At 34.9% G+C, this 26,914-nt stretch overlaps 1 protein-coding gene across 2 annotated transcripts in view; it reads left to right on the plus strand.

Moving 5' to 3' along the window:
- Nucleotides 1-26,914, plus strand: part of LOC149779155 (receptor-type tyrosine-protein phosphatase kappa-like) — a 108,981-nt gene that overhangs the window by 21,113 nt on the left and 60,954 nt on the right. The window contains exons 2-5 of one of the 2 annotated variants that reach the window (XM_089939718.1): nt 5,101-5,187; nt 6,952-7,047; nt 10,343-10,480; nt 16,738-16,770. In XM_089939718.1, the coding sequence (XP_089795844.1) occupies nt 5,101-5,187; nt 6,952-7,047; nt 10,343-10,480; nt 16,738-16,770 (354 nt within the window). The remainder of the gene's footprint in view (nt 1-5,100; nt 5,188-6,951; nt 7,048-10,342; nt 10,481-16,737; nt 16,771-26,914) is intronic. The other variant, XM_089939719.1, reaches the window with a different exon arrangement.

Here is a 26,914-nt window from a genome sequence, read left to right on the forward strand (position 1 = left end):
GAGTTCATCCGGGTTTAACAATACAATATCAACAATTATAGACAAGAACGCAACTGAACAGTTTACAATTTATGCCGTTGATAGAAATCTAGCCCGGGCAAACATTACATGGTATGTGGAATTTGCAGCGAATCTAAGTAATTAAAAACACTAGCTCTTTTAAAATAAAAATGACCACCAAGGAAGTTGAATCAGAGGTATCACCGACGTCACATCAATATCGATTCGATACCGCAAAAGAATTCTCCGCGAACTTGAAAACGCTTTCCGAACAATACCGTGTAAAAATAAAAAAATACCGTCGTAAAATAACCGCCATCGACGCGGTCGTGTACTCGGTGTCGGGTATAGTAGCTGGCGCCGGTGTTATTTTATCCACGGTGACCACGATAACCCCGATCGCTGTTCCAATCGCTGTCTCCGCAATGACAACAGTTGCTGGAGTTGCCAACGCAATCACTAGGAAGATATCATCGTGTTTTCAGAAAAAACTCAACGAGTATACAGTAAAACATCAAATAGTATCCGACGCATACTCGAAATTATCCGGGTTGATCTCGTTATCGATTGATAATTTGTTCGTATCCGATGTTGAATTCTCCACGATGGTCCAGTTATATAGCTCCGCGATGTCAAAAATCGAGGATTTTCAACTGGAAGCCGAAACCACCTGGTTGTTAAAATTAGACACTAAAAACAACGAATAATAATAATGTCGCTGAACCCCGAAGGGTCTCAATTACTTCAGCGGATCGCGGAGAACACCACTCCGGTACAAACAAGTATGATATCGATAACATCAACGAAACCCGAATTCAGTGTGAACTTCCCATCACCGGTTCCAGTAAAGGAAATAGCGCTGGCAAAATTGCGAGTATATCACAGTTGGCCTAATATCCGAGCGGACGCATTTAACGGACAACAACCTAATAACTCGCTGGTTTTTGCACGGACAAATAAACCCGATGGGACCCCAAACTGGGAGGAGGTTACAATACCAACTGGGTCATACCAAATAGAGCAAATCAATAAAGAATTTCAACGCAGGATAAAATCGATCACAGGAAAGGAATCAAAAATCGCTATTACGGTTCATGAACCGACGTTATCGTCGACGATTGAAATAAGCACACCGGGGTATATGGTTGATATTTATAACAGTTCAATAAGAACCATACTAGGATGGCCTGAGAATCCACCCGCGGACGCCCCCCCATCAACTATCCTCAGATACGATAACGGAGATGGTGGTAGGCATATTGCTCCATACAACGTAAATATCGCATCAGTGATAGCGATCAATCTAGTGTGTGATGTTATCGAAGGGAGTTATCAGGTGGATACCAAGCAATCAAATCAAGCTCAACAGGGGTATATCCTTTATTCGTTTTCACCAACAGCCCCTCCGGGATTTTTGATCATTGAGAGTCCGATTAATCCGGTCTATATGCGATGCCATGATCGGTTTTTAACGAGAATTAATTTCAGACTTACCGATCAGTCAAATAACCTAATTGATCTGCAAGAGGAGGAGTTAGTGATCACTCTGTTTGTAAGATCATAGCAGCAGGGGGGGCAATGACATCGACGCGGTCGTCGATGTGCTTACCGGACGCTGACGACGCTGGGGATCAACGCGCAGAAGGTGTTAATTAAACCAAATGACGTTTGGACGATCCCCCAACGACGACGTCGTTTTTTTTTTACCAGGCGCTGACGACACTAGATCGTTGAGTGCAGAAAGTAATAATTAAGCAAAATAACGATTGGACAAAATGTCCGATTCGCCCCCTCTGCTGCTACATATATACATACATACATCAGTCAGTCAGTCAGTCAGTCAGTCATACCTGACTCACAGCATTAAGAGGTTATTGTTAGGACTGGTCGGACTGGTGTCTGGAGATGTGACTGGGTGGTACGTTATGCTACATGTCTGCGGCATGAAGCCCCTGTGCTAGAAGACATCACTATAAGCGGCCACATTGCAGACATCGTAGCGATATCACTGAAAAATTGTTAAAGCCACGTTAATAGTCCAAAACGTACGCACACACACACACTTAGTACCTACCTACTCCTGAAATGGCTATAAGAGGCTTCTTTGACTGGATGTGGGTTTGGGGTGGATATTCAATGCGGCGGCGTTTGATTGAACGTTTATTTCAGGGGTCCTGTGAAAGTGGTCAGTGAAAATATCTGATTATTTATGATCTGGTGTTATTGTGTGAAGTTGGATGCTGATTTAATGTGTGAAGTTGGATGCTGATTTATTGTGTGAAGTTTGATGCTGATTTATTGTGTAAAGTTGGATGTTGATTTATTGTGTAAAGATGGATGTTGATTTATTGTGTGAAGTTTGATGCTGATTTATTGTGTAAAGTTGGATGTTGATTTATTGTATAAAGTTGGATTTTGATTTATTGTATACAGTTGGATGTTGGTTTATTGTGTAAAGTTGAATGTTGATTTATATACGAGTCTTTTCTTCTCCTGCCTCTTCCTGTCCATTCAAAGGTTACTTTATTTTTAAAAATGCTTGAACAGTGTATATTTGGATGGGAGGTGATACATTAACATTTTCCCTGTTGTGGACGTTTCCAACGAGATATAATCTATTCTATGATATCACTATGGGACGTGTGCGAACAAGTATTTCCAATTCATGGTGGTTGTGGTAGCAAGATTTAGTTCACTTTATCCTTTCAGTGTTAGAGTTGATTATTTCTATTTGGACGAACTAATACAAAATGATCCCCAGATGGCGTCGTGAACAATTTCACATACTGATTGACCCCGGATGCATTCTTGTTTAGGGTTGTCACCTCAGTCATTACTGTGCAGGTTTGTGGGGAAAGAAAGTAGAGCTAGTTAAAAATATTAGTCCTGGCAATGCCGACTGTAGGCCAGACATTTCCATATTTCCGTTACTTTATGCGAATTCTGTGAAGGCTGAACGAAAAGCAAAAAACAAGCGTTTCTGCAAGAAGATCAAGTTATTAGGGCAGCTGCATTTCGAGACGTCAGAGCGCCACTCGTGGATTAGTTTGTGCGCAGTCAGTCCTTATTATGTGGTCACTTTCATGGCTGGATTTCACATGTTTCATCTAATGACAGATACACAGGAAAGTGCGATTTGTGTTTAAAATGTTCTGTTTGACGTCTATAGCATAAACTGAGTAGCACTTATCGCATGTGACTTAAGATGTTACATAAGTATCGTCACAAATCTTACAGGACGTAGTTGTACGTAAAACACGCTTTGATTCACATATGCAAAACCTATGAAAAGATACATAATGCGTGTTAAACATGTTTTTACATGAACAGATTTAACATATTTAACTCACGTATTTTAAGTATCAGGTACTCGGCATGTGTTTCATATATGAGAGGTCATTTAGGTTTACCACATGTTTCGCACAAATGAATCATGACTGATTTTTCCTATGTAGAGGTCACTCTCACTGGGATCGAGAATAAAACAAAATTGAAAAAATCCACTCAATCTGTAATAGCGTTTTGAAGAAATGCTTCATGTATTACAATATAAAAGAACCAGACTATTCTTAATTCTCTTTGTTACCAAGGTAACACCTCATACACTATATTGATTATACCAATTTTACATTTAATTTGTGTACATATCATTTATTGTTGTGGTTTTTTTTTAATCCTTTGCATTTCGTTTGTTATTTTGTCATATTTCCTGGTGCCCCGTCAGAGGCACAAACTGACTAGTCAAGTTCTTGTATTTTGCGTCATATTTTCCCAATTTTGACCGATCTCTAGAGAGTTTTATATCGGATTTGCCCTAATGTGACCGATTGCTGGTGTTATGTATCGGATTCGCTCTAGTGTGACCGATTGCTGGTGTTTCGTATCGTATTTGCCCTAATGTGACTGATTGCTGGTGCTTTGTATCGTATTTGCCCTAATGGGACCGACTGCTGGTGTTCTGTATGATATTTGCCCGCATGTGACCGACCTCAAGAGAATTCTATATAATATTTGCCTTATGTGCCCGATCGCGAGTGGAGATAACACCGCCTGCTAATTGGGATACCATTTGATTCAAAACTAGAGTTTTTCTTAACAGAGTTAGCCCCCTTAAAGCACTTTAAATCTTAGTAGTTACAGCAAAACTGCCTTAAAATTGGATGAGAAATGTTGAAGTTAAAAGCATTAGAAGTTGTATCTGTTGTCAGATTACAATGATTATGGCTACTATTAGAATCTGCGTTATGCTTAACTTTGATGATAGGTAGATGGAGTCTGCTATCAGAATTAGAACGAATCGGCAGAACTGAAGAAACCATGAATGCTTTTTACCTTAGCCTGTCCTGTCAAATCAATGTTTAATTTGAAAACTTTACCACTTTATTACAGAAACAAATTAGATTAAAACAAATGAAGTTATTACCGACTGAATATGTACATGTTATATGGCGCAAGCTGTATAATGTCTTATTAGGGCACGAGTCCTCATCGCCAGACAAGATAAGCACAACACGTGGCACTGTTGAACGTCTCGAACTTTACCCAGAACAAAATAACGGGCTGAACGTTTCATACGTCACTCAGAACACAATAACGGGCTTAACGTCTCATATGTTACCAATGACACGATAACGGGATGTATTCATATTTTACCCATGTTACGATACCGCGGTGAACGTCTCATACGTTATGCTATCCAGAACACGATACGGGATGAACGTCTCATACGTTACCCAGAACACAAACACGATGACGGGATGATCGTCTCATACGTTGGCCAGAACACGATAACGGGATGAACGTCTCATACGTTAGTTAAAACAGGGCGGCTTGCAGCTCATTAAAAATTTAAATAAACAAAACTGTATTGACAAATGCTTGCAGATAGGCCGAATTAGGGGATTTTTTTAGTTACTTTTCTATAGCTGGAGCCAAATGAGTTTAGGGCAGAGGACACATATGATGTGAAAAGGTTGGGCCACTTTATGTTCATGGAATGGGCGTTTCTTCAAATCCGACTGATTAAAAACTATGCTTGATAGACATTCTTTAAGCAAACGACAAACGTATTTGTGCTTACATGCTTTCTTCTATTTTCAGGCACTCTAGCGCAGTCCGCATGCACGAATACAACGTGTAGTTCGAATGAGTTCTGTTCCGAAGTTAGCCAGAACGCCATATGTAGAAGTAAGCCATCAGAACAGCTATAGATATTAATAGTTACGATACCGAATGTGATTGTATTTCACGGATAATTTAGATACAGTATCGAAATTAAGTGTTTGACTTCAAGCTATATATATATATATATATATATATATATATATATATATATATATATATATATATATATGTGTGGTCATTGAAATCGATTTAGACTTCACCTTTTTGCCGTGCCATTTCGTTTTTGTTTTTTTTTAAATTGATACTCGAGATCTAGCTTTAAATAAATTGTCCACTATTTTGAACCTGTAAGAACGAAATTACTTTTTTTCTCTCGTTAAAGTTACATGCTAATTTTGCACAGTACTTATGAGGCATATGACGGCCATGCTTAGGTCCTGCTATGTTATTTGAGTAGAATTTGTTTTTCAAATATTGTTGTTATCATTGTCCCTCTAATTATATGATCAGAATTCATATAGCCTGCCCTTTATTTGTTGATCATCAGCGCCATATGTTATTATTTGGTACTGGTCCCAAGCAAAGGCCGTAATAAGACCGCTTTCCCATAATTAAAATATTTTCCACTTCAGCATATTAACTCCAGTATGCTTGATAACTATATATAGTGCCAAATATAATAAAACAAAATTGTTAGCAAGGTCTGGGTGGAAAAATGCCTGGACAACATTAATTTGATTGTCTGTCTCTGTCCACATGATATGAAAGCAAAATGACCCAAGTTATTCTTTTTTCATTTTTTTTATCGCTAATGAATTCGGATGATATTCGTAATACATACCTCTAATTATTAGCAAGATTAATTGGTTAGTTTTGTATTTATATTCAGGAAGAAATGAAGTTAGTTGCGGCTTGGTTTTGCACCCAAGGTCTCTAGGTCGTATTAGGCATGCATTCCACTTGATCGAATAGTCGGTATCTTGGCGTGTTAGAAAGAGGTCGCTGCATCGTCAGAATCCGAAACGGATTTTCGCCCTTGACTTTTAACAAAGCGTACATTACTTTGATAGACTTGCACTATTAGTCATCGTTTAAAATAGTCCGAGTTTCCTCTGACCCTTGCCACCCCATTTTTTGATATTTGGACATTTATGTTGGGGTGTAGGGTCAGAGCGCATTCCCTATTGAAAAGTTGGAATTCGCCGACACCATTTGGTGTCGGCATGGGGTAGCCGCTTTCTAGCCAACCCAGCACACTTGAACGACCTTTCATCGAGATATACCTGCATGAAATCGATAGGAATATGATTTATTTTCTCAAAAATCGTGAGCCTAGCATTCGTCATGTCTTTAATTAAATAAAAAAAGTGGAAAACTTAGCCCCTTTATGGGCTGTTTGATCTTTGTAGCCTGCCAATACATGGTATATTCCTTTGTTTTCTTTTACATAATGTAGCTTGAAAATTGTAACTGTGATATTAAATGATGTGGAATTTGTTACAATTTGATCATTCGTATATGCATTGTTCATATGAGAGAGAGAATGCAAAATTCTTGTCTGAATGAAACTTAAGTATAAAGTCTAATGTTAAACCAAGCTTTCTTTTTAATTTTAGATATACATTTTTACTGTTATTGAAAATTTCCTTTTCCTCATTCAAATCAATCCTAGTAAAATGTATGGTGAAGCTTGTTATATAAAGTATCTCATTAATTTCATTTTCCATGGTTACAGGCTGTGATGATGCATATCTCATTAATTTCATTTTCCATGGTTACAGGCTGTGATGATGCATATCTTATTAATTTCATTTTCCATGGTTACAGGCTGTGATGCTGCATGTGAAGGGTGTACAGGATTTGGGAACTCTAATTGCAAAACATGCAAAGCGGGTTATCAGTTGGTGGAAGGAGTTTGCATAGGTAAAGAGATTCTTTCCCCAAATTGTGTCAAGGTATGGATACTCTGTTTCTTCCTTAATAGTGAGGAAAATCTCGTCAAGAAAGCACCTGCTGAGTTTGATAAAAATCTGAGAACTGTCATACAAGGTCATATTATTATTCTTAATTGTAAGTTTCATCTAGTGTTTATGATCTGTCCACTACAGCAATGTTTAAAGTTACTGGTAGTTAATATAGTGATTAAAAATCTGCCTTACATGAAAACCCTCTTAGACATTTTACCTGTTAGAAATTTTCTATATTTGTTAGATAGCATGCATACTACATGTCTAGATGTCTCTGTTTTTAATTCTCAGCTAGTTTTCCAGGAATATGGAATTTTATTAGTTCAGATAGGAATTTTCAAATTTATGTCCAGGAATATGGAATTTGATTGGTTGAGATGAGAAGTTTTAATAAATTTGTGCCATCATGTACCATGTACATGTAATCATAAGACATCTATAGTCACAAAACTTGGACTCATAATTCAGTGAGTTTTATTGGCAGTAACTTCACTCAGAATAAAAACAAGGTTATAGAATATTGAGTTACAGCTAACTACTGTTAGATCTTATGTGATTAAAGAACCTGTTAATAATTTAAAGTGATCACCCAGATTAATATTATAGGGCTAAATTTAGTTATTTCAGGTGCTATGGTATTTTTATAAGTTTTAGAAAAGATATATTTGTGTATAAATTGTCTAAATTCTCTCTATAAATTTAATAATAGTATGTCTATGATAGAAGAGTAACTCTACAGTCACTGTTCAATGTAGAGGCAGAGGTTTGGGGGAATACAATATTTATCATCAGCTATTCAAATGCTCTGGTGTCAGGTTACAGTCCTGAGAAATTGAAACAAAGGACAGTTGAATTATGTGTTTGTAAAGCTAATTAAAATCAATTATAGCAAGTTTGCCTTAATACTTAAACATTAAAATTAGTGACCAGTTGAAGGGAAATTTGAATCTCTTTTAGTAGGTATAAAGTGCTTAAGATAGAGTTGGATAGTTATAGTTTAATTTTGAATTAATTTGCTCAAAAAGGATATTAAGTTGCAAGCAATTTCCTACTCAAAATAATATTTTTGGAAATTCTAACATACAGTATCAGTGGGAAAAGAGTGTGTATGGAGAGTACATATATGGCTTTATTTTGGATTACATAACTTAGATTCTGTGCATTTTGATACGTAGATTAGAGTTAGATAAAGGGTCTGCACCTAACACAATCAGGCCAGAAGTTTAGTTTGAACAGGTCTTCAGGGAATGTTTTCTCAGAAGTCCATTAGGATTGTTTAAAATGCCAGGTCAAACATAGTGCAGGTAGTCAGCATGAAGAACTAGAGGTAACATAATTCCATTAAATTTAGAAAAGAAGAGATCCTCTTGCTTGTGGCTAATTCCCCATAGTGCAGTTACATCAAAAGGTGCTACAACATTAAGACAAACAAAACAAACGTTTCTGTTTTTTAAAATGTATGCTTTTGTTAGGTAATTTATTTTATTTGACATTGATCTTTTGTGGCAGTTATCTCCTGTACAGTGACTGATCTTGACTGACCAGCTAGTAGAGGACCATTGAGTTATCTCCTTTACAGTGACTGATTTTGACTGACCAGCTAGTAAAGGACCATTGAGTTATCTCCTTTACAGTGACTGATTTTGACTGACCAGCTAGTAAAGGACCATTGAGTTATCTCCTTTACAGTGACTGATTTTGACTGACCAGCTAGTAAAGGACCATTGAAAGGGCTGGGTGATATGGGCATCTGCCCAGGATGCCAAGCTAGGGGGAATGGGGGTGGGTATTTAGAGGAGTTTACAGTATGTATTTCCAATTAAGTGTGAGCACATCAAGGCATCACTTGACTGGAGTGCCATTTTGTCCGATAAAAACATGCAACAGTCCTAATTACTACAGGGTCCTGTCAAGTTTTGGGGTGAGAGGGTTAGGGGGCAACCATTATTGGAACAGTTGTCAAAACAAAGTTGCCTTAAATATTTGTCTTGTTATTTTGATAAAATTTAATTAAACTAACTCTGATGAGGTTACCATAGCATTAGATATGAACTGTTTAGCAGATTAAAATTGTACAATGTACAGTTAGAGTGTCTTACTTTAAGTAAAGTCAATAAATGATGTCTCATTTTTAAGGTGAGCAGGATCCAAGCCTTATGAATGTGTTTCCCTTGATCTAGAATGTGCTTTTTACATTTAATATGTTGTCATTTGCTTATTTAACTGGAAAATTTAAGTCGTTTAACAAGCACATCACTTCCATAAAGATGAGAATGAGTATTATTTCAAAAATGTTGTCCAAACGTTATTTTATTTGTATTACAAAATTGTTAATTTTATTATAAGTTTAAAATTTTACAAATTTAGTGATCTACATAAATTTAGATAGTCACAAGAAGTGTGATTGGGATGATGTTATTATATACCTTTCAAAATTTACTTTCTCTTTTCCACAAGTGTTAAAAAGAGAGTTATTTTATTATAAGTAATCAAGCATTTAAACTGGATGACATGTACTTGCCATAATCAAGCATTTTAACTGGATGACATGTACTTGCTGTAATTAAGCATTTAAAGTGGATGACATGTACTTGCCATAATCAAGCATTTAAACTGGATGACATGTACTTGCCATAATCAAGCATTTAAACTGGATGACATGTACTTGCCATAATCAAGCATTTAAACTGGATGACATGTACTTGCCATAATCAAGCATTTAAACTGGATGACATGTACTTGCCGTAATCAAGCATTTAAACTGGATGACATGTACTTGCCATAACCAGTCCTAATATTTGTACCTTCCTTATCCTTTTACTTAGATTCATTTGTAATTGGTGGAGATCAAATAAACTAAATTAAAGCTAACAGTTCATGGAAGAAACTTTCTTTTTTGGTGCAGTTATTTTCAAATTATTTAATTATATAGACCTACATAGTAATTGGAGCTGGTGTGGTTGTGGAATCTTTTTGCTCCTAGAGTTGCTATATTTTGAGCCTGTCCCTCAGTCACTTTTGGGGTGAACTGTACTGGAGTGTTTCACTGCCTGCTTGGGGCTCTTGACTGTTGTTTGGATGGGAAAGGTGTGCCATGGATGGATGGATTTTCCTTGTTGCTCCTAGAATTGTTATATTTATGGCCTGTCCATCAAACACTTTTCTTATTATATTTATAGCCTCTCCTGCAGACACTTTTCTTGTTATATTTATAGCCTGTCCATCAAACACTTTTCTTGTTATATTTATAGCCTGTCCTGCAAACACTTTTGGGGTGAACTGTACTGGAGTGTGCCACTGCCTGCTTGGGGCTGCTGACTGTCGCCCCTTGGATGGGAAATGTACACAGTGTGCTCAGGGGTGGACAGGTTTTCCTTATTGTCAAATACGTAAGTCATTTGCTTATAGCTAAGTTAAAACTAAAACTATTCAAGTGATAGGCAGATGTATGTTAATATTATAAAAATTTAATTCCAACGCATATTTTTTCTTTTTAGAAAAGAAGGGCAAAGCAGCAATCAAACTAGATAATTCCATTAAATTATTTATCTATCCTGGAAAATGAGTTACCAATTAGTTTTAATGAAAACATAGTATTCTGTGTGAGAAGAACTTTGAAAAGATGCATATTAAGTTGTCTTCTTACAGTGTAAGATGAACCTTGAAAAGATATGCAAGTCAACTGAATACAATGTAGGATGAACCTTTAATAGATATATAAATGGACTGTCCACTGTGTGAGATGGATAAGATATGCAAGTTGCCTGCTTACTGTGTAATATATACCTTGGAAAGATACATATGTTACCTGCATACTGTATTAGATGGAAAAGATGTCAGTTGCTTGCTTAATGTGTAAGTGAAACATTGACAAGATAGGTAAGTTGTCTGCTTACTGTGTAACATGAACCTTGAGAAGATACTTATGTTGCCTGCATAACTGTGCTAGAAAAGATGTCAATTGTCTGCTTAATGTGTAACTTGAACATTGAAATGATATGTAAATTGTCTGCTTCTTGTGTAGGATGAACCTTGAAAAGATATGTTAATTGCTTGTTTCCTGTGTAGGATGAAGCTTGAAAAGATATGTTAATTACTTGCTTCCTGTGTATGATAAACCTTGAAAAGATATGTTAATTGCTTGCTTCCTGTGTAGGATGAAGCTTGAAAAGATATGTTAATTGCTTGCTTCCTGTGTAGGATGAAGTTTGAAAAGATATGTTAATTGCTTGCTTCCTGTGTATGATGAAGCTTGAAAAGATATGTTAATTGCTTGCTTCCTGTGAAGGATGAACCTTGAAAAGATATGCCAGTTGCCAGCTTACTTTGTAAAATGAATCTTGACTCAATATTTAAGTAGTGTCTGCTTACACTGCAACATGAGCCTTGAAAAGATATCACTTTTCTCCTTACAGTGTAAGATAAACTTTAAAAATATGTCAATTGTCTGCTTTTTGTAGAAGATGAACCTTGAAAATATATGTAACATGTCTGCTATGTAAGAAGAATCTTGAAAAAATAATTACGTTGTCTGCTTTTGTGTAAGATGAACCTTGAAAAGATGTAAGTTGTCTGCTTTATACAGTGAACCTTGACAAGATATAAAAGTAGTCTGCTTACACTGCTTTATACAGTGAACCTTGACAAGATATAAAAGTAGTCTGCTTACACTGTTTTATACAGTGAATCTTGACAAGATATAAAAGTAGTCTGCTTACACTGCAAGATGGACCATGAAACGATATGAATTGTTTGCTTACAGTGTCATATGAATTTTAAAAGATGTCAGTTGTCTGCTTACAGTGTCATATGAATTTAAAAAGGTGTCAGTTGTCTGCTTTTTGTGTAAGATTAACCTTGAAAATATGTAAGTTGTCTGCTTACTGTGTAAGATGAACCTTGAAATGATGTGTAAGTTGTCTGCTTACAGTGTCATATGAATTTTAAAATATGTCAGTTGTCTGCTTACTATGTAAGATGAACCTTGAAAAGATATAAGTTGTTTGCTTTGTGTGTAAGATGAACCTTGAAATGATGTAAGTTGTTTGCTTTGTGTGTAAGATGAATCTTGAAATGATGTAAGTTGTTTGCTTTGTGTGTAAGATGAACCTTGAAAAGATGTAAGTTGTTTGCTTTGTGTGTAAGATGAACCTTGAAAAGATGTAAGTTGTTTGCTTTGTGTGTAAGATGAACCTTGAAAAGATGTAAGTTGTTTGCTTTCTGTATAAGATGAACCTTGAAATGATGTAAGTTGTCTGCTTACTATGTAAGATGAACCTTGAAAAGATATAAGTTGTTTGCTTTGTGTGTAAGATGAACCTTGAAAAGATGTAAATTGTTTGCTTTGTGTGTAAGATGAACCTTGAAAAGATGTAAGTTGTTTGCTTTGTGTGTAAGGTGAGCCTTGAAAAGATGTAAGTTGTTTACTTTGTGTATAAGATGAACCTTGAAAAGATATGTTGTTTGCTTTGTGTGTAAGGTGAGCCTTGAAATGATGTAAATTGTTTGCTTTCTGTATAAGATGAACCTTGAAAAGATGTAAGTTGTTTGCTTTGTATGTAAGATGAACCTTGAAAAGATATGTTGTTTGATTTGTGTGTAAGATGAACCTTGAAATGATGTAAGTTGTTTGTTTTGTGTGTAAGATGAACCTTGAAATGATGTAAGTTGTTTGTTTTGTGTGTAAGATGAACCTTGAAAAGATGTAAGTTGTTTGCTTTGTATGTAAGATGAACCTTGAAAAGATATGTTGTTTGATTTGTGTGTAAGATGAACCTTGAAATGATGTTAAGTTGTTTGCTTTCTGTATAAGATGAACCTTGAAAAGATGTAAGTTGTTTGTTTTGTGTGTAAGATGAACCTTGAAATGATGTAAGTTGTTTGTTTTGTGTGTAAGATGAACCTTGAAATGATGTAAGTTGTTTGCTTTGTGTGTAAGATGAACCTTGAAATGATGTAAGTTGTTTGCTTTGTGTGTAAGATGAACCTTGAAATGATGTAAGTTGTTTGCTTTCTGTATAAGATGAACCTTGAAATGATGTAAGTTGTTTGCTTTCTGTGTAAGATGAACCTTGAAAAGATCTATAAGCTGTTTGCTTTGTGTGTAAGATGAACCTTGAAATGATGTAAGTTGTTTGCTTTCTGTATAAGATGAACCTTGAAATGATGTAAGTTGTTTGCTTTCTGTGTAAGATGAACCTTGAAAAGATCTATAAGCTGTTTGCTTTGTGTGTAAGATGAACCTTGAAATGATGTAAGTTGTTTGCTTTCTGTATAAGATGAACCTTGAAATGATGTAAGTTGTTTGCTTTCTGTGTAAGATGAACCTTGAAAAGATATATAAGCTGTTTGCTTTCTGTGTATGATGAAGATGTGTAACTTGTCTGCTTTCTGTGTACGATGAACCTTGAAAAGATGTAAGCTGTCTGCTTTCTGTGTAAGATGAACCTTGGAAAGATGTAAGTTGTTGGCTTTTTGCTGTACAATGAACCTTTTTAAAGATGTAAGTTGTCTGCTTACTGTGTAAGGTGAACCTTGAAAAGATATAAGTTGTCTGCTTTCTGTGTAAGATGAACCATGGAAATATGTAAGTTGTCTGCTTACTGTGTAAGGTGAACCTTGAAAAGATGTAAGTTGTCTGCTTACTGTGTAAGGTCAACCTTGAAAAGATGTAAGTTGTCTGCTTACTGTGTAAGGTCAACCTTGAAAAGATGTAAGTTGTCTGCTTACTGTGTAACGTCAACCTTGAAAAGATGTAAGTTGTTTGCTTTCTGTATAAGATGAACCTTCAAAAGATGTAAGTTGTTTGCTTTGTGTGTAAGATGAACCTTGAAATGATGTAAGTTGTTTGTTTTGTGTGTAAGGTGAACCTTGAAAAGATGTAAATTGTTTGCTTTCTGTATAAGATGAACCTTGAAAAGATGTAAGTTGTTTGTTTGTGTGTAAGATGAACCTTGAAAAGATGTAAGTTGTTTGCTTTGTATGTAAGATGAACCTTGAAATGATGTAAGTTGTTTGCTTTGTGTGTAAGATGAACCTTGAAATGATGTAAGTTGTTTGCTTTCTGTGTAAGATGAACCTTGAAATGATGTAAGTTGTTTGCTTTGTGTATAAGATGAACCTTGAAAAGATGTAAGTTGTTTGCTTTGTATGTAAGATGAACCTTGAAATGATGTAAGTTGTTTGCTTTGTATGTAAGATGAACCTTGAAATTATGTAAGTTGTTTGCTTTGTGTGTAAGATGAACCTTTAAAAGATGTAAGTTGTTTGCTTTCTGTGTAAGATGAACCTTGAAATGATGTAACTTGTTTGCTTTGTGTGTAAGATGAACCTTGAAATGATGTAAGTTGTTTGCTTTCTGTATAAGATGAACCTTGAAATGATGTAAGTTGTTTGCTTTCTGTGTAAGATGAACCTTGAAAAGATGTAAGTTGTTTGCTTTGTGTGTAAGATGAACCTTGAAAAGATGTAAATTGTTTGCTTTCTGTATAAGATGAACCTTGAAAAGATGTAAATTGTTTGCTTTGTATGTAAGATGAACCTTGAAAAGATATAAGTTGTTTGATTTGTGTGTAAGATGAACCTTGAAATGATGTAAGTTGTTTGCTTTCTGTATAAGATGAACCTTGAAAAGATGTAAGTTGTTTGTTTTGTGTGTAAGATGAACCTTGAAATGATGTAAGTTGTTTGCTTTGTGTGTAAGATGAACCTTGAAATGATGTAAGTTGTTTGCTTTCTGTATAAGATGAACCTTGGAAAGATGTAAGTTGTTTGCTTTGTATGTAAGATGAACCTTGAAAAGATATAAGTTGTTTGATTTGTGTGTAAGATGAACCTTGAAATGATGTAAGTTGTTTGCTTTCTGTATAAGATGAACCTTGAAAAGATGTAAGTTGTTTGTTTTGTGTGTAAGATGAACCTTGAAATGATGTAAGTTGTTTGCTTTGTGTGTAAGATGAACCTTGAAATGATGTAAGTTGTTTGCTTTGTGTGTAAGGTGAACCTTGAAAAGGTGTAAGTTGTTTGCTTTCTGTGTAAGGTGAACCTTGAAATGATGTAAGTTGTTTGCTTTCTGTGTAAGATGAACCTTGAAAAGATATATAAGCTGTTTGCTTTCTGTGTATGATGAAGATGTGTAACTTGTCTGCTTTCTGTGTACGATGAACCTTGAAAAGATGTAAGTTGTCTGCTTTCTGTGTAAGATGAACCTTGGAAAGATGTAAGTTGTTGGCTTTTTGCTGTACAATGAACCTTTATAAAGATGTAAGTTGTCTGCTTACTGTGTAAGGTGAACCTTGAAAAGATATAAGTTGTCTGCTTTCTGTGTAAGATGAACCATGGAAAGATGTAAGTTGTCTGCTTACTGTGTAAGGTGAACCTTGAAAAGATGTAAGTTGTCTGCTTACTGTGTAAGGTCAACCTTGAAAAGATGTAAGTTGTTTGCTTTCTGTATAAGATGAACCTTGAAAAGATGTAAGTTGTTTGCTTTGTGTGTAAGGTGAACCTTGAAAAGATGTAAGTTGTTTGCTTTGTGTGTAAGATGAACCTTGAAATGATGTAAGTTGTTTGCTTTGTGTGTAAGATGAACCTTGAAAAGATGTAAATTGTTTGCTTTGTGTGTAAGATGAACCTTGAAAAGATGTAAGTTGTTTGCTTTGTGTGTAAGGTGAACCTTGAAAAGATGTAAGTTGTTTGCTTTGTGTATAAGATGAACCTTGAAATGATGTAAGTTGTTTGCTTTGTGTGTAAGGTGAACCTTGAAAAGATGTAAGTTGTTTGCTTTGTGTGTAAGATGACCTTGAAAAGATGTAAGTTGTTTGCTTTGTGTATAAGATGAACCTTGAACTGATGTGTACATTGTCTGCTTACAGTGTCATATGAATTTTAAAGGATATAAGTTGTTTGCTTTCTGTATAAGATGAACCTTGAAAAGATGTAAGTTGTTTGCTTTGTGTGTAAGATGAACCTTGGAAAAATGTAAGTTGTTGGCTTTTTGCTGTACAATGAACCTTTATAAAGATATAAGTTGTCTGCTTTCTGTGTAAGATGAACCATGGAAAGATGTAAGTTGTCTGCTTACTGTGTAAGGTGAACCTTGAAAAGATGTAAGTTGTCTGCTTACTGTGTAAGGTCAACCTTGAAAAGATATAAGTTGTCTGCTTTCTGTGTAAGATGAACCTTGGAAAGATGTAAGTTGTCTGCTTACTGTGTAAGGTGAACCTTGAAAAAATGTAAGTTGTCTGCTTACTGTGTCAGGTCAACCTTGAAAAGATGTAGGTTGTCTGCTTGCTGTGTAAGGTGACCTTGAAAAGATATAAGTTGTCTGCTTTCTGTGTAAGATGAACTTTGGAAAGATTTAAGTTGTCTGCTTACTGTGTAAGGTCAACCTTGAAAAGATGTAAGTTGTCTGCTTACTGTGTAAGGTGAACCTTGAAAAGTTGTAAGTTGTCTGCTTACTGTGTAAGGTGAACCTTAGACATGTACATTGTCTGCTTACTGTGTAAGATGAATCTTTAAAAGATATGTAACTTGTCTTCTTTCTGTAAGATGAACCTTAACAAGGTGTGCAGGTTGTCTGTTTACAGTTTAACAGAACCTAAGACATACATTTTCTCACATTTCTTATGCGCATGATCATGTTTTCCAGTGAAGAACACCAGTGGAGAAAATCTTTCATCTCGTGAGTTTTGTCTTTCATCATCATACAACCTTCAACTGTTGGGATAGTGTACACGAAGTGGCAAAAACTCACCAATTTCAAACATCACTTCAGCATTCTTTCATAATAATCAAGATAATCATTAACACATTTACATACTAAAATGAGCAGTGGTTGAAGTTAATTAGGCCTTAAATGCAATGTTTTGCAATGATGGACCTAGTTAGATTTTCTATAATCCAATGAAACCATTGTTCTAATTGTTACTTTAAAAATAACCTTCACATTCTTATGATTATTTATGCTGGTAAATGATATTTAGATCAAAGTTGATTCAGTGACTATATCATTATGTTTTGTCACCATTAAATCAAAAGATATGAGGGAATATGTTTTTACTTGTTTACATTTCTATGATTGTGTGAGCTATCTGTCTGTCTGTCTGCAGGACACAATTCAAACACTGCATTAAATTTGCAGCTTCAACCACTGTTGCCATGTCTCTAAACTTCATTTAATGTTGAACTTTAAATTTAACATTCTATGCTCTGGGTCAACCTAACATTTTATGTTTCATTTTCGGGTGAGAGAGTTTTCATCATGTGTTTTTCATCAGCATTCACAAAATAATAATCCTTCAGTTTGCTTGACAAACTTGGCAAAATGTCAACATCTGACACAATTTTGACTCACATGTTGAAATTTCCTATGATGTCAAAGAAGGATTTTATTAGTTTGCATACTGTACAGGAAAGATTACGGTAGTTTGCATACAGTATAAGAACGATTTTTGTAACTGGTATGTTCTAATCTTTTTCTGTACATAAAAACTGTACTAAATTTTATGCCTAAATTTACTTCATGTGGTGAGTGCCTATCTGTAATAATTGAGAAATTGTAAAATCTAACCCAAATAATGCCCTGTCTCTGATTAATTTTGTTTTGGGAAAACATACTCCTGGTTATATCTGGATATGGAATAAGTTAAATTAAATTACCAATAATTTCTGATATACATATATATATATATATATATATATATATATATATATATATATATATATATATATATATATATATATATATATATATATATATATAATCAAATTCGCATTTGATACTGTATCTTAAATTTAATAATGCTGTTTATAAATATAATCATTATTGGTAACATTATGTCTATTAATTGATGTGATGAGATACAAAATATCATTATTATCACTATGGAGGACATTTTTGCAGTTTCTGTTTGCGTTTATTGGTATGTTAATATAGGATGATTAGGATGATTAATACATATATCACATGCTATGCCTGTTTCATTATATCTATATAGGACAATTATTTAGCCTGAAAAATATTCACATTTTGAAATGGTGCAGTAACAAAAAGACAATGGTTCCATATTTATCTCTAAATGAATATAGACCTTTCACAGATGACTTAATTGGCAGTTATATTGGTCATATGTTAACAGTTTTATTATTGATTTTATATGGAGTTTTGTAGTTAGTAAATAAATTCTTTGGATCTCATGAAACTAAGACAGTATCACATATAAATATGAGCACACAAAATTGTCTGTATTTGTAGTTAGTGTGTTGATTTTGCTGTGATTTGCCTTGTTAAAAATAATAAATTGTGTAAACCTTATATAAAACAAAGCAGGCAGATCATCCACCGTTTGAATTAGCCAGGCAGAAATATCATCTGCCCTATTTAATCCATTGTGAAAAAAAATATGTACATTTCATGTCTGCTGGCATTCCCTGTTTTTCATTGCCGACTCAGACACTTTTTTCCCCCCGGGTAAAAAACAAGAAAATTGCATTAAATATAAATATAATGTTTGAAAAGAAAAAAACCTGCCTACTCTAATTTTAGAACCAGTGCAACTGGGAAAACACATATTGTTTGGCCTAAAGTGTCATTCAAAATGGCTGCCAACAACATCATATGAAAGAATATATATCCAGGCCAATTCTTGAAAACTAAAATGGAAATTTTATTGGTATCATTATTTTTGCAAGACATGACCATTAGCACATTCTTTAATGGATACTCAGATTCTTAGCTCAATAATAGACCTTTTCCATGGAGAGGTAGCTGCTGGTGTATCACAAATGAAATTATATTTTGCATGTCAAGAAAATATTATGCAACTTATGCGATTAGAAAGAGCATGCTAGACATTTTTATAGGTTTTTCCTATATGTGTTGGTTGATATAGAACCAGATAGAAGCTTGTAATCCAGGTAGGTAAATTGAGGACTACAGGGATATACAATCATTTACTAGTATCCTTATTAAACAGGATGATTAAAAAATATAATTGGACTCTTTTCTCGATCTATCTCAACTTCAAAATGGAATTTGGGAGTCTTGTGTGTTGATTTCTCACATAATTTTTTCTATTCTTAAAGAATACATATAATCTGGGCCAGGAAGACTTTTTTTTAGTTGCTTTTGGTGACAGAAAGATTACTTATACCAAGGCTGGTGTAGTGTGTTTTATTGTTTACTAATACATGTCTTGCTTTCTTTCCTTCTTATTTCATGTAATTTGCTTTGGAACCACTTCACACATGTGATATTTCTGGCACACCTATTTGACTTTTTCCTTGAGAGGGAAATTTTAATAAAAAGTACATATCATGAAAAATCAAATTGCTGATTAGCTTCTAGAAGACTTTCCATTTCTTCCTAACTTTTCAAGATGGATGTTAGAGTCAGAATCAAGGAGTCTTCATTTAGATCATGGAAATGTGATAACCATGAATCTAAATATGCATCTCATTTGCAGTACATTTTTGTGCTTGTTCAGGTAATAATTTATGACCTGCTTTGTACAGGTAATAACTTAAGACCCACCTTGTTCAGGTAATAACTTAAGACCCACTTTGTACAGGTAATAACTTAAGACCCACTTTGTTCAGGTAATAACTTAAGACCCACTTTTATTATTAAAAAATATAAAAGGTAAATCCAAAATCAGCATATATTGTAATAAGAAAGAAGCTTTAGTTAAGGAAAAGAAATCTGCAAAAAGAAGTGAAGATATTGGCATATTAGACCTGAAAAATATTTAGTCTTGAAGAATTCATACAAAAGGCATAATTTTTCAAATTGTATTGCAAGACATTATAAAGCTTTATGTTGCTTGTATTTTGTGTTGAAAAAGAATATAGCCAATAAAAATTCTGAATTACATCTTGGTAACCAATGTGTGAAGCATTTTATAAATGGCTATAATTTAGAATATTATTTGTAGGCACCAAGTTTTAAGAGGAATTGTATTAAGTTAGTATGTTACTATATTTTCATAAGCAGTGATGACTAGAAAGACATCAATGACATTTTTTTTGTAAACAGTGAAATGATAAATAATAGTATGTGTTTTACAGCATAACAACATTTTAAAGATTATTATGGCATGAGAACAATCATAAAGAATGCAAAATGAAACACAATACAGGTGTTAGCTGGATCGCAAGATGTTCTGTATTAGTTGGATCACATGAAGTTCAGCAGCAGAGGGGGTGAACCCACCTCATTTTACAAGCGTTATTTTAGTAAACTAACCCTTATTACAATAAACTAAAAAAAATGTGAAACCGAGGCCTCTAACTTTCCGAGAGTGAGTCTCTTTGCTGGGTTAGTTTTTGTTTTGCTTCATAATTTTCAAAAAGTATGCGTGAGTTTTACTACGATGTAGCCTTATCGAGGTCGCATACCCTCTGTTGCTATTAATTAAACTTTTTATCAAGACTGACTCGGTATCTCAACCCTGGGTCATGCAAGTTTATCGTGATAAATCCATGTAGAGTTTTCCGAGCATGACTAAATAATTTTTTTTAACGATTATAATCCATGTCACCATTGCACCAAGTCTGATGAATATTTCGTAACGTGTGCATATCAACTCCGTTGAACACAGAAAGAATATTAAATTATCCCTGATCACATTAGGTATTTGTGTGTACCATTGAGTAACATAAATCACGTCTGTGTTTTTATGCCTTCCTTGAGAAAATATCCAAGCTGGATTAGATTGTTTATCTAACATTACATCATTGTACACAACTAAAATATTAATGAACCCATCAATATCATCTACAGATGGTGCTTCATCGATATCAGTAATAAATTCAATAACATCATCACACCGCTCATCCAACAACTTTGCATTTTCATTAAAATGCTTAAGTACATCATGACATCTCTGATCATCGACTGATGATGCAACTAAATACAACTTATCCCATTTCAACCACCTCATGATCAGATTAAGTAACAGTTGCATTTTACCAGACCCAAATGGACCTATGATAATCATTTGCATAGAATTTGGTAGCACAGCATGATGCTTGACAGGCTCTTGCTTTCATGTCACTGAGAAATCAATTACATTCATGTTATACAAAAGATAAATAAATATGGATTTATATTCTGTGAAATGCAGGACGTGTACCCCCACAGGTGATCTAACAACTATTACAAGAAAAAATAACAGGTCAGCAGTTATAGGTAAGTGTGAACAATGCAGTACAAAAAAAAATTAAATTTATTCTCCTGACACAGTCGGTTTTTAAAAAAGCGAGGAGGTGATATTGCCGCCAAGTTAGCCAAAATACCAGGAACTCTGTGGGCTAAGTACCCATGAGAAAAGCATCTTCCAGGATATAATTACTGTGGTCCTGGTACCAGACTTGATATCAGACTTGATAATCAAGATCAACCAAAACCAGGTGAATATCCAATAAATGCTATTGATAAAGCGTTTCACGCTCATGATGTAGCTTATAAAAGTAAAGATTTGCAAGATAGGCATATCGCAGATGTGAAATTAATTCACACGCTAAATTCCATAAAAAATAAATCTTTCAGAGAATCACTAGCTAATTGATTGGTGAGATCTGCAATGAAGGGTAAGCTTGTATTGGCAAATGGTAATTAATCAACCGATTATTGAAATAATGGAGTCAATTTATTAGAGGATACTGGAGGTGTAGAGCAGCGATTAGTAAACTCACTGAAGCAGCAGGTGCCAAACGTTCTACTGCTGAAAAATGGTTAGCCCAACAGGCAATATGGCAAATTTATCCACCACCACCTAAAACAATACAATACGCACATTTTGATGTTAGCGTCCATAATAAAGTTAATCAGGCTGATATTTTATTTTTACCACATGATACTAGATTCGAGTAATGTACAAATTCGCGCTAGCTGTCATTGATGTTGCAAGTAGATATAAAGAAGCAGAGCCGTTATCAACAAAGACAGCTGCTGAAATAGCTTCTGCGTTTAAACGAATTTATCAACAAGGTAGTCTACGATGGCCACAACTGTTACAGGTTGATCATGGCAAAGACTTTCAGGGCGCAGTATCATCGCTGATGAAGAAACACGTCAAAATATGACAAGGACATACTGCAGTTCACCCTCATCAGGCAACTGTTGAGCGATTTAATTGAACACTTGCTGAGTGTTTATTTGGATGTCAATACGCGAAGGAAATAATTCAAGACAAAAGTTCTTGCAAGTGGGTTGTAAGATTACTACGTGTGTTAGCTGCATTAAATAATGAAATTACTTGAACAACCAGCATGAAACCTATTAATGCAATTACAAAAAAAACATATACCAATACAACGACATGATTTTTCAGTGCAGCCAATATTAGGTAATGTAACTGTAAGATATTTATATAAACCTGGTGAACTTGAAGGTGGGGGAAAAAAAGAGCTACTGATCCTATTTGGAGTATTACGACGCACAAGATATCAAGTATAACAAGATCCAGGTAGACCTGCAATCTACAGACTAGATTCATCTGCTCCTCAACGTGGATTTACACGTGAACAATTACAAGTAATTCCCGAAGACACGCAATTACCACCGTGATCACTTAACTAGCGCCGTTACTTCGATTACACTCGAGACAGGTCAACATCACATTTTCACGTGTATGACCGCGACTACTATCTTTTCTATCTATGGTAAATTGTCTTGGATTATTACTCGAGTGCTGCCACAACATTACACAATTACAGCTCGCACAGTGATTATTCTACTGCTGTTTCAGTGTCATAATAAATTCAACATCTAGATCAAAGTCGCGTTTTTTTTGTGTCACTTTGTTTATAACCGGCTAATTTTTTTCTTATTGTGCTATCGTCGGTTACATCATCAATAATTTCTGTAGCATCTGTAACAGTTGTCTACAGCTGAGATATTCGTCTGACTCGAGACACTTCAAGATAAACTAAGTTTGACCATTTGACACGATCATCTACAATCCAAACTCGAGTATCAGAGAAGGTTAACCCCTGAGATGAGTGAATTGTCAATGCGTATCCTAGCGTCCATGGAGATTTGTTTATTTTTATCGCATCTTCAACAATATTGACATCATTTAGCTGATAAATTCCATAAACAATTGCTGTTATAGGATACGCTCGTTCGTAATATGGTCTGTCAATACCAGTCAGTAATCCCGGCTTGGAATTTTTACTTAAAACAGTGGTTTTTACATTAACAAGGACAGGGTCAAGTTTGTCACGGATAATTCACTCTGCGGAATCTGTTTCTACCATCACAATAAACTTTATTCTGAAAAGATACATCAGATTGTTGAGATAATCGATTATCTTTTCCGCTCGCGTATTGTTCTTTTTTGGTGTCACATACATCTTTGAATGTTGACCATACTTGAGATGCTCCATCATCACGAAATTCTTTCTTTTAGCATCCCTGATAATATTAATCAGATTAATATTTGGATCAGTCCGAGCTCGCCTCCGCAAGTCAGGTGTTCTTCTGTCAAGATCGAATCTAGAAGTTTTCCAAGGCTGGATTGTAGATAATCTCTCAAATTCTTCCATATTGTATTTCAGGCAAGTATTTAAATAAAATGTATTATATATACTATGGCTCAAATAAGAAATCAGTGTACGTGGTTGATGGTGGGGTCTTCAACTCCAGGTAATAAATCCCGCGTGAAGGAATTCTGCAGTCAACATTTGCAAAGTGGTAATGGTTAACATGGAGGTAAAATATCTCCGATTACGCCCCCTTGATTTTATCAAGGATTTTATCAAAGACTGTCAACAGGGGCAGGTGTAATTGATTATTGGGTTAAATAATAAAGAAAATTTCACAGATTATATATGTTTTACTGAATCTGTCCAGTTTTCTGGTTCATCTGTTGTTGTTGTAGGGTTTAACGCCATTTTTCAGCACAAGATAGGCTATTCATGGTGGCCAGTATTAATGGTGGAGGAAGAACCAGGGAAAATCCCAGAAAGAACCACCGACACACGAGAAGCTACTGGCAAGCTTTCTCACATACCCACATTAGCCGAATCCGAGACTTTAACCCATGCAGACAGAGGTGAGATGGCAGTGATCCGTAATGGAGAGCACTTTAGACCACTCGGCCACTCAGGGCCCCTGTTTCTTCTGTATTTTTTCTGCAATTATAATTAAGAAAAAATTAAGAATAGAAGTCCCGCCTGTCTTTGAATTTCCAAGTATCAGTCCAGCTTATATACTATAAGACACGGCTTCTTTATTTGGGTTTTCGAAACTCAACAAACACACCTTTCCACTATGTCAACACGTGGCTGATGCCTTTTGCACTCCCAGGGGTTGATTTTGAGGGAGGGTGTGCAAAATCTGTTGAGCGTAGAAAATAACCCCGTATCTATCTGTACCATCATATATGTATTGTACCTTTCTATATGTATTGTGTTCTCTTTATTATAAATACCTTTAAATACATGTCCTGTGCCGTCCTTACCATAAATATTGTAAATGTATTGTGCCATCCTCCTCCATAGAGAATCTAAGGTATTAAGTTAATTAAGATTTATGTGCTGTACTGTCCTTAATTAAGGTTTACTGTATCCTTGTAAACTCGCTAAGATGCGGTGCCACCCTAGGAGTTTACAAATGGAAATAGTGTAAATACTATGTGTTGTGATGTCCTTGGAAACACGCCTTCTTGAGTCTGCTAGACTGTTGTTTGACAGGTTAGGGGCTTACATAAGAGGTTGTGTTTCTTACGCCCCTGACCCTGGTAGGATGTTTTATGAACACCCGAAAGGCTCATATTGGGTTGTGTTGTCTTTGGTGTAAAAAAAAACCACCCCTCTGGACTTGCTTGGATGTTATATGGACACCCTAGATGTTCATAGGAGTGTAAATTATTTTTCTTTTATATATATATATATATATATATATATATATATATATATATATATATATATATATGTTGTATAATGAAAATATCAATGATGTTGTTTCTGCTATTAAAAAATAAGAGCGCGACGGCATAAATATATCTGATGAACTGAATCCTGAAAAAATTATTTCTAATTTTGAGACACTGCAAACAAAAAAAAAATAAGATGGAGGATATACTTTACCATCTGAATATTGATCCATAAAGAAGATTCAGACAGCAATGTGTCAATCGCTAGCTACAATAAAATAAAGTGAAGTAAAGCAATTTGTCTCTCTCTCATGCAATTGAAAAAATTTGATCATAATTATCTCGTGAAAATGAAGTAAAGAAGACAATTAATACTCGTGTGAGGACACTAAGAAAATTATTTCAAGTAATGAAAATGAAAGTCTCCGTGATAAAATCAGGGATGTGGAAAATGAAAGTGAAAGTAGTATGTCAGTCCACCTCATTGATACAAGGATGGAGAATTATTTTTTTTGTGCTGTTATAGATCAATTTTCAGTATAAAATTTTTTTTATAGTGAAATCAGTCAGTTTGACTACATTATTACCTGTCAGAATTAACAAAATCGGCCTGATTTTCAGTAAACAAATAAATTTCTTATAATTCTGATTACACTGACAGATTTCAGTAAAATATTTGTTTCTCACTGAAATTTGTTAGATTTACATGATTCTGACTACCCAACTACTTATTATTTTGGCAAATCCGACGATTTACATGATTTTGACTACCTTATTACTCGCCAAATTTACAAAATCGGTCTGAAAATGAATCTGAGTGACAGTTGCAGAAAAACCTCGTCAGTGACATTTTTGTTCCCTTGATAATCGTATGTTTTTATGATTGAAAATCATTAAAATCTTATATATAATTTCAAATTTAGCGTTTCCCCATGAAGGTCAATCAAGTTCCCTGATTGGTCTGTCAGCTTAAAGTTTATTCATGATAACAGTAAATTATGACATCAAAAGTAGAGGGAATTGACTGGTTTTTGCACAATCAGAGACCCAGGTGGAACTTGTGGTGTAAAAGTATTTAAGAAGTATCATTGCTGTGCCTGTCTGGATATTTCTGTGTTTATCTGATAGCTTCCATCAATTGCATCACAGGCGAGGTTGACCTCAATCATTGAGGTTATATTTACGATTTCCACGGATACATGACGGCCTGTCCCTGATGGGTCATTGTTGTGTTGGAGAATAGTTGCCGGTGGTAGTGTTTTTCTCCATTGTTCAAGTATTTCAGAAAGGAACTCATCGACGATTTTGTCGCGGATTTTTGCTTTTCGTTGTACGTTATACCCAGGAAATTTAAAATTCAGTAGATCAAAAAGATGTTCTTGGAAACTTTGCCATAGTTTTTCTCGTCGCTTATGTTCTTGATTAATAATTTTAAAATATGCAATAGTTTCATCTAGGCGAATATTCATATTTAAATACTCCATACCTGAGATCTTCCTGAACAATATGCCAAGTTACATTGTCCTTATTAATGAAGGTAAGATAACCAGTCAACTTTGGATATGTTGAATTTTTTATATCAAGTAGATGTTTTTTGTAATATGGGGTAATTTCATAATACGAGCTTTTTATCCGTGGTATAATCAGACTTTTTTGGTTCTGGTAATGGTGGAGGAGCCTCTGGAGCAACAACAGGCCAACCCAACACTGTTCTGATTGATGACTGATATATATCAACGGCATAATTGGGAGAGTTTATCTCGATTGCAGATGATAATGTTGGTTCATGAACTGTTATTGCTATCTTGGATCCCACCCCAGTGATATTTTTTATTCTGTGTGCAAATTCATCATTGATCTGTTTGATTTGATAACTTCCGGTCAGAATCCCAACGACAGTCCAGTTGGGAGTTCCATCTGGTTTATTTTTATTTGCAAATACCAACG

The sequence above is a fragment of the Sinohyriopsis cumingii genome, chromosome 17 (assembly GCF_028554795.1).
Source record: "Sinohyriopsis cumingii isolate HCF-2022 chromosome 17, ASM2855479v2, whole genome shotgun sequence".
NCBI classification, from domain to species: Eukaryota; Metazoa; Mollusca; class Bivalvia; order Unionida; family Unionidae; genus Sinohyriopsis; species Sinohyriopsis cumingii.